Genomic DNA, 8,882 nt, shown 5'->3' on the forward strand with positions numbered 1-8,882 from the left:
CTTCCCTTCCCTTCCCTTCCCTTCCCTTCCCTTCCCTTCCCTTCCCTTCTCTTCTCTCCTCTCCTCTCCTCTTCTCTATCTTCTCTTCTCCCCTCCTCTCCTCTCCTCTCCTCTCCTCTCCTCTCTTCTTCTCTTCTTTTTTTTTTTTAAACTTTAGCCCCACACATGCACAGTAGCTTTTATACTTTGACACTTAATTTTGTATAATTTTTCTTGTATGAGAGAATCTCCTAGCTATCTACCTAAACTGTCTCAGCTTCAGACCCTAGCAAATCTGGCTTTACCCTGCCTGAATGGCCTTGACCCGGGCCTATACCATGCAGAGCCCAAGAGCTGGACAGAGGGGTCCCACCTGTCCTGCATCTCTTCCTTGCTGCTTGGGCAGGAGGGATTCATTTTCATCTGATAAATAGGCACAAAAAATATATTGAGACAATGTAATTCATGGCCAAAGTGACTTGTGATCACAAGTTTTGATACTTGTTTCTGGTACGATTGTTCATCCTTTGGAAGCAATTTTGAGAATGGCAAAATATTTAAGTAAGTGCAGAGTTTCCCAGTCACCTGAAGGAGGAGGACCAAGCTGAACAAATGGTTCAGGTACCTTCCAAGAAAGGAGCATGAGAGGAGGGAGGGGGCCTCCACACTCTCATACGGGAGTCAGAGGCACTTTGGTGAGTGCCTTCTACCACGCAGCTCCCACCCCAGACTCCTAGGAGCATGGTCACTTCCTTTGCCCTGCCCACTCTAGTAACTTTGGCTGTGGGGTTGGCCTTCCCGTAGGACTCTGTCCTTGTTCTTGCCCCAGCCAGTCTCCCTGTAGAGCACTGTTGTAGAATCCTCACCCAGGAGCCCTGTCCCCATGAAGATCCTGCTGGTGACCTCTGACCCTGCCACCAGGAAAGGGTCTGATACTCCATGCTACAGCCATTGCTGTGGACTTTTGGAGCCTGCACTGTGCTGGTACTGTGGGATCCTTCTTGTGACACATAGGGACTTGACCCATACTTGGGCTTACCTAGCACTTGAGCAGCCCCCTCCTGCTGCTCCAAATCACTGCCCACCTCTTACATTGTCACCCACAGGTACAGGAACTAGAAGTGACCCAGTGTGCTGGCCCAGGTGCTCAGGTGGGGGACTTCTGATCTATCACTGCTCTGGAATCACAGAGTGGGGCCAGGAGAACTGAGTTTTAGAAATACAGGAGCTGTTCAAACCCAGAAATACATATTTAGCTCTCAGTAGCAGTGTGGCTTCTACCTGACCGGCTGGAAATGTTGTAGCTCTAGGATGGGGAGATCTTTTAGTTCAACCAAGGGAATTATTCCTGCCCTTTCACAAAGCTAGGTCAGTGTTTCCTGAGCTTGTCTGAGGAATGCACTTGGGCTGGGTATGTAGCTCAGCAGTAGGGCTCTTACTGAGCATTTGCAATGGCCTGGCTTTGATCCCTAGCACTCCCTGACCCACTCCTATTTTATCTATACCTCTTTGCATTATTTTTTGGTGGTGGTTCTAGTGGTTATAATTTAAATTCTTTATATTGCACACCCTAAAATCAATATTATATCATGTTATATGCCATGTAGAAACACATACATATGCACATGGTTCCATGCATGCATGGTTCAGGGTTCAACCAGAGAAATTTTGGCAGAGTTTATAAACAGAATCTAGGGTTTATTGCACATTGGCTGGGGTTTGCTTCAAATACTGCACTGTGAAACTTAAGTCAAAAATTCTGTTTTCTCCTCAACACACTGACAAACATCAAAAGGTCATTGTCTTGCTTCATTAACAGGGAGGATAAAGAAAAATGGTACAGGGGCTGGGGATTTAGCTCAGCGGCAAAAGCGCCTGCCTGGCAAGTGCAAGGTCGTGAGTTCAGTTCCCGGTACCGGAGAAAAACCAAAAAAAAAAAAAGAAAGAAAAATGGTACATTCACATTTATTGTAGGAAAATGAATTTCTATCACCTTTTTGAAAAGGAATCAAATAAAAATATCCTCATCATTTTTTTCAGTGTAACATAGTGTTATTTATAGAGGCACAGAAAATTTTGTACATTAATCATTTGGGAAATGTTTGAATAAATTGTTACATACTTAGTATTAAGTAGATGATAAAAAGAATGGTATAGAATTGTACAAATCAAGCAAGGCAAATGTCCATGATATATTAAGCTAAAAGATTAAATTATTGACAATGTGTTCTCATTTCAACCAAAAAAAGGAAAATGACAAGTAATTCCCCAAAAGAGCCTTTAAATATTAGTATAGTTATCACACATCAAAATTCTATTATCTATCTATCTATCTATCTATCTATCTATCTATCTATCTATCTATACTAGGGATTGAACCCAAGGCCTTTTTACTGAGCTACATCCTTAGCCATCTTTAAAGAAAAATTTTTAAAAATAGTTTTGCAACTGGGGTCTTCTCTAAGTTGCCAAGTTGCCCAAACTGGGCTTAAACTTGTGATTCTCCTGTCTCTGCTTCCCAGAATGCTGGATTACAGGCATTTATCATGCCTGGCTTTTAAATTTTTAATACTGCTTATCATAGAAGGGTAGAAATGGAGCATGCATGTACGGTTTATTTTGTTCTCATGAATTCTAAAGTGTATTTTTAGAGGCTGAGAACAACTTCATATGTTACAAAAGCATCAGGTAGGAGAGGCAGACCCATCCCAGGCTCTGAATTACAATGTGATGTTTTTCTGCCTTTCTGATCTCTCCACCTCTGTGAGTGGTAAGGACTGTCTACCAACTAGGGCCGGTTTTGCTGCAGATGAAGTGAGGCTGAAGACAAATATAACTTCAGTAGTTAAAAGATATTGAAATGCAAATTATGATCCTCAAGAAAATTCTTAAATGTTCTCAATCTATATGATGCAGGTGACAAAGTCGCCTGAGGAAGCTTCTTCCCTTCCCAATGGTGATGTAGCAGGAGAGGCAGAGAGTACCACTGAGGTAAGGGCTGGCACCACAAGCCACCTGCCCCCATGCCACCCACCCATCCATCCATCCATCCATCCATCCATCCATCCATCCATCCATCCTTCCATCCATTGTGCCTACCTTTCTGCCTGCCTTATTTCTCTCTTTACACCCATGCATTTATCCATCATCTTCACAAGCCTTAAATGGGTGACTTGAAATCCCTCAGTTGGCAGTTTATTACTGTCACATGCACATCAGTCTACTGACTGACATTGATAAGCTCAACCAGTAATTGGGGGGCTAGCAAGCTCATGCTCTAGGGACTGAGCAACCTCATAAATAGGAGGTCTCTGCTGGCTTCATCTATGCACTGTGACCTAGATACAGAAGCCCCAGCAGATGTGCTCTCATTTGTCCTTGTGAGTTTATCAAAGGTCAGTGTCTTAGTTACTTTTCTTGTTGCTGAGACAAAATACCCCGCACCACAAGTTAAGGGAAGAAAGGTTTATTTAAACTCACAGTTTTTAGAAGTTTCAGCCCATAACTGGCTGGCTCCAAGGCAGGGTGGCACATGGCAGAGGGGCAATAGTTTACGGCAGTGGGAAACACAGATGCAATAAGGAAGAGGGGACAAGCGTGTTTCTGTCTCATATATTGTACGCAGGCTACCGGCCCTAGGGTAAGTGCAGCACTCACATACTTAATCCCAGCCATGGATCATGAATCAATCACAAACCCTAGATTTACCTACCTCCAAAAAAGCCTAACACTGCATGAGGCTTTGAGGGGCGTCTAGGCACAAACCATAACAGTTAATGATGCCCTGGGTTTCTTTTCTGACCAGGGAACAGAGAAGGCTGAAGAACCTGGAGAGAATGAGGGACAGGAGAACAGTGAAGATGTGGGCAACCTTCCTGAGTCCCAGGAGAAGAGCGTGAGTGTTTGCTGTTGGCACCATGGTTTCTTTGCTTTCATCCTGTTTTTAGCTTACTGGGATTCTGAGGGGTGCCTGGGAGTTTCTACACAGTGAGGAGGAGAAAAATGAGCAGCTCCGAGTTCAGTGGGAAGAAACCTGGCAATTTTCCTTAAGTTGCTAACTGCAGTTCTGGACCAGGAGTGGGGTTGAACAAGAGCCAGAGGGAAGACCTTGAGCCCTGACCTGGAAAGACCCCACTGGCCAGACCTTTAATGATGTGTTGTGTTTTTAGAGGTAGGTCATATTCACGTTCCGGATCAAACCAGGGGCCTTACTCTTGATCTTGAATAATGACCAACTCGACTGCTCCCAGGAACCCTGGGGAAACAGAGCCAAGGGAGTACAGTACATTTTGGGGGCACCAGCAGGGGCTTGATAAAAAGGGGACACAGGAGGAAACTGATGTCCATTCAAGTCTGGGGAATAGCAAATCCCAGCAATCCAAGTCAGAGGATCTGATTCTAAAGGGGTGCTCTTCAGGGGTAACCAGTAGGGGTAGAAGAGGGAAATGGGTTCTGTAAGAGCCCAGCAGGGATAATTGGAGGGTGTATGGAGGAACAGAATTCTCAGGAATTCTTAAAATGCCTGGGAAGCAGGTGGGGCTACGGGTGGGCGCAGACCTCCTCTGAGCTGCCCTGCAGGAGAATTTCAGTGAAGCCTCAGGAGAGCTTCACAAAATGCTGGGAACATCACAGTGTGTTTGTGTTTGTATTTGGCTTTTATCAAGGTAAAATATTCTTATTAGAAGGGTCAAGTCATTTGGGGTTGTATTCGCTGCCGGCTAATGGCCCTGTCTGAAAATCTTTGTGCCCTTGGCTCGACTGACCACATGGTGGTGGTCTCACCCCTTGAACTCCCTCCAGAACCAGTCTGGGGGAAAGTTCCCTGCCAGACAAACCTTGGTAGGGGCTCCGCGGCCGGAGCGCTGCCCTCCCGCCCCCTCCTCCTGGCTCTCGGAGGCTGGCTGGCCTCTCTGTCCTCGGCTGCTGCTCGCCACCCACAGCCTGACACTCACCACCACTGACACCTGTCTTTGGTGCTGGCTGTGCACCACATCAGTGGCCTGTGTCCCTGGCCACACTCCCCACAAAAATAGCTGCTGTGGGAGATTCTGAGATGTCCCACTGCTAGGCTTCTGCCTTCTGGCTTTCTCAGAACACCCAGGCGCCGTGACTTCAACCGCATAGTCGATGTGTCACCTTGTACAAAGATCTGGTGAGACTGTGCAGTCCTGGGAGGCTACAGCTCTCTACATGGATGCTCTTGTTGATACAATTATTTGTCAACCATGAATCAGTTCAAGCATGGTACATAGAGGACTTTTAAAGATCTGCTGAATTCTGATATTTTGTAATTTTGTGAGATGAATTTGACTTTTCTTTTTTTGGTTTTTCTCTGGTACCGGGAACCGAACTCACGACCTTGCGCTTGCCAGGCAGGCGCTTTGCCGCTGAGCTAAATCCCCAGCCCTTGTGACATGAATTTGAAAGCTTTTTATCTTTTTTTTTTTTTTAATTAATAGATCTCACCTCATGTCCAGTGTTTTTTGAGGCAGGAATAACAGTACTTCAATACATTCATTCAACATTTGCTAGAGCGCTAGGTCCTTCCGCCGCCGTTCCCAGTTAACCTATACGAGCTGAGACCAGCAGTTGCTCCTATAAGATCCCTTGCTGCCCTCCGGGCTGGCTCTAAGGAGAGCCCCACATTTCACAGCACCTTGTTTAAGCCGGACACAGTCGATAAAAATAGTTGGATTTAGGAAAATGTGAAACTCTTCGTAACTGACAGTTCTGTGCTGCATTCGGTGAATTTTGATCGGATCCTGTGTGGACAAGAAGAAAGTGAATCTGGGAGCTGAAGGGTCAATATCTGTTCACATACCCAGTCACTGAGCTTGTTTGTGCCTTGGTTCCAGACAGGGCTTGGGGGCTGGAGAGCCGGTAGGATGAGTAAGACACAGGTCGCGTTCCCACAGAGCACGCATACCAGGCAGGGCGACAGAGAATGATGGCTGTGAGAGCAGGGAGGTCCCCAGACTCCATCTACAGTTAGGAAAGTCTTCTTTGCACAAATCATTCTGAGCAGAGCCCTGGCCAGTGTGGGAAACCGCATGTGAGTCAGCATGGCTGAAGTAAGTACAGTGGGGTCTGGATGTATCCTGAGCTGGAAGTTTCTGAACACATGGGTGGCGTCACGAGGCTTCTTGCCTCCTGGAGCTGTCTGGCTGGCTGCAGCAGGGAGAGCACATCGGAAGTGTGGAAGGACAGGAGGCTGTGATGTCCAGGTGAGCGGAGACAGCAGTCACAGCGGGACGCGGCACAACGTACCTGTAACCATGACGCCAGCACCTGAATTTCACAACAGGTGCCAGGCTCTCCTTTCCTGGATGTTCCTTTTGCACTGACACTTGGTGTATCATCAGTGGTGCCCACTATGACATTAGTTTGATGCCTCCCAGGGCTAAGATGTCCTGGGCCTCTCTCAGACTTGGCCAGCTGAGTTAGCAGCACGTTTGGGCCCATCACTGAGCTCTGAGCGGCCAGACCTGATGCAGTGATGCGGGCTGGGGGACTGACAGCATCTTGGGTCCCCTGTCCCTTCCTGCTGTGACTTTGCTTTTCCTGTTACTGATCTTGAGAGGCAGCCTGGCAGAGGAGGGGCAGGAGCGCTGAATTAGTAACCAGGAGACTTAGGGTGATCTGGGTTTCGCTGCTTACTTGGTTTGTGACCTTGGTCCAAGTACAGGACTCGGTGGCCTCAGGAAGAAGGGGCTGGTGAGAGGATGCAGGTGACTACAAGGACAGGCCGGATTGTCTGGGACTCCAGGAGCTGCTAAGAACCACACGGCTGCTTAGTGAAGTCCCGGGAGCACACTGGACCGGGAAGCTGCAAGGGGCCATGGGGGGAAGGGACGGCGAGGCCCTCATTTCCTCCCACAGTGAGACGGAGCTACATGTATCACTAAGCAGTATTACTAGTTAATTACATTTTCTTAGGCGTATGAGCGACCGCGACCGTATCTTTATGTTCATAATATTCCAAGAGGTTGAAATATAGTGTAAGAAAAAAAGTACGGATCACCTAGGTATCTTGGCTTCGCTTTTTACATATTTTATGGTTTAACGAATGGGTTGTCCACTTCAAGGAGCTTCTGTCTTATTATTATTATTTGCTTATTTGAAGATCCAGTTTGAAAACTGACTTGAATTTGTGTTTTTTCTTTCCTTCCCATTTGTGGACCTAAGGAAGAAGAGGGAGAGAGAGAAGCAGAAGAGGTATGGGGCTGTCACCTCCGACGGCTGAACTTTGTCAGCTTAACAGAAATAGCTTCTAGGTTCATGCAGCTCACGCTTAGGGAAGCTGAAAGCCCGAACAGCATGACAGGGTCTGGGAAGCCTCCCCTGGGCTGGGTCGCCTCATGGTGGTGGCAGAAGACAAAGGAGAGAAAACTCCCATTGCCAAACGGGAGGCCAGCGAACGGCAGGCCCCCTCCCAGCACGGCTCTCATGTGACCCTCGGGGCACAGACCTCACAGCCCGCAACACTGCTGTCCTCAGCCGCTGAGCGGGAGCCGGGGCTTGGCCCTGGCTCCGTCAGGTGCTGGGTGCACTGCGCACGCCAGGGCTGCCGGTGGGGGTGGGGGTGGGGGTGGGGGGCCCTAGGAGACACAGCCCGAACTCCTCGGGGCGGGGACCTCTCCCTTCACCAGGCCTCCTGTGCACGTAAGAGAAAATGCACAAGGTTAAGGGAAGGAAATTACAAAAGGAGAGCTTAAATTTGGAGTGTAAAAAACCCCAGAGATTCAGTAAGATAAAAAATTTGGGAAAGAAATGTCTTATATTGAATGCAGGTAGAGTAAGATCAGCTAAGATATAAGAGAATCAAGTTTCACAAAAATAGGAGATGATGAATTATATAAAATGAGGAAAAAGTATTAAAAATTAAGGATACTGAGAAGATGACTTTGAAGTACAATTGGACGGGCCGGCGGTGTAACTCAGTGACATAAGCGCCTGCCTGGCAAGCACAAGGTCCTGAGTTCGATTCCCGGTACCAAAAAAAAAGTACCGTTGGGCCGGGGATTTAGCTCAGGCACACAGCTCCTGCCTGGCAAGCGTGAGGTCCTGAATTCAATTTCCGGTACCCCTCCCTTGCAAAATAAAGCACAATTAAAACATCAAAAGAAAAATGATATAGCAGTATTAAAGTTATTAATGATAAAATTTATAAGAATGAAATTTATTCTCTGTAACATGTAATACAAGATGCTGTGTGATGTATGTTTGTGCTGTGTTTGCTGTGTGTGTTGTGTATATGCTGTGTGTGGTGGGTAATGTGTTGGTGTGTGGTGTGTGGTGTGTGGTGTATAGTGTTTATGGCACATCTATATGTGATGTGTGTGTAGTGTGTGTGGTATGTTTGTGTGGTACGTGTGATATGTAGCATGTCTGTGTGTGTGCTGTGTGGCATGTGTGTGGCATGTGTGTGATGTGTAGTGCATGTGTTGTGTGTGTGCTATGTGTGTGATATGTAGTATGTCTGTTGTGAAGTGTGTGGCACATGTGTGTGGTATATGGTATGTAACATGTCTGTGTGTGGTGTGTAGCATATCTCTATGTGGTATGTGTTTAGTGTGTGTGGCATGTGTGGGGTGTGTGATATGTAGTGTGTCTCTGTGTGGTGTGTAGTGTATCTGTGTTGTGTGCATGGTGTGCGCTGTGTAGTGTGTGTGGCATGTGTGTGGCTTGTGTGGTGTGCGTGATATGTAGCACGTCTCTGTGTGATGTGTAGTGTGTCTATGTGTGATGTGCAGCATGTCTAGGTGTGTGATGTGTAGCGTGTCTCTGTGTGGTGTATAGTGTGTCTGTGTGTGGCATGTAGCATGTCTGAGTGTGGGGTGCAGCATGTCTGGGTGTGTGATGTGTAGCGTGTCTGAGTGTGGTGTGCAGCGTGTCTGGGTGTG

General features: G+C 47.1%; 1 protein-coding gene across 3 annotated transcripts in view; it reads left to right on the plus strand.

Annotated features, from left to right (window-relative positions):
* Positions 1-8,882, plus strand: part of Sh3bgr (SH3 domain binding glutamate-rich protein) — a 39,966-nt gene that overhangs the window by 28,425 nt on the left and 2,659 nt on the right. For 2 of the 3 annotated variants that reach the window (XM_005375771.2, XM_005375770.2), the window contains exons 4-6: positions 2,896-2,970; positions 3,785-3,874; positions 7,165-7,194. In XM_005375771.2, the coding sequence (XP_005375828.1) occupies positions 2,896-2,970; positions 3,785-3,874; positions 7,165-7,194 (195 nt within the window). The remainder of the gene's footprint in view (positions 1-2,895; positions 2,971-3,784; positions 3,875-7,164; positions 7,195-8,882) is intronic. The other variant, XM_005375772.2, reaches the window with a different exon arrangement.

Source organism: Chinchilla lanigera, unplaced genomic scaffold (assembly GCF_000276665.1).
Source record: "Chinchilla lanigera isolate Chin_1 unplaced genomic scaffold, ChiLan1.0 scaffold00006, whole genome shotgun sequence".
Lineage (NCBI taxonomy): Eukaryota > Metazoa > Chordata > Mammalia > Rodentia > Chinchillidae > Chinchilla > Chinchilla lanigera.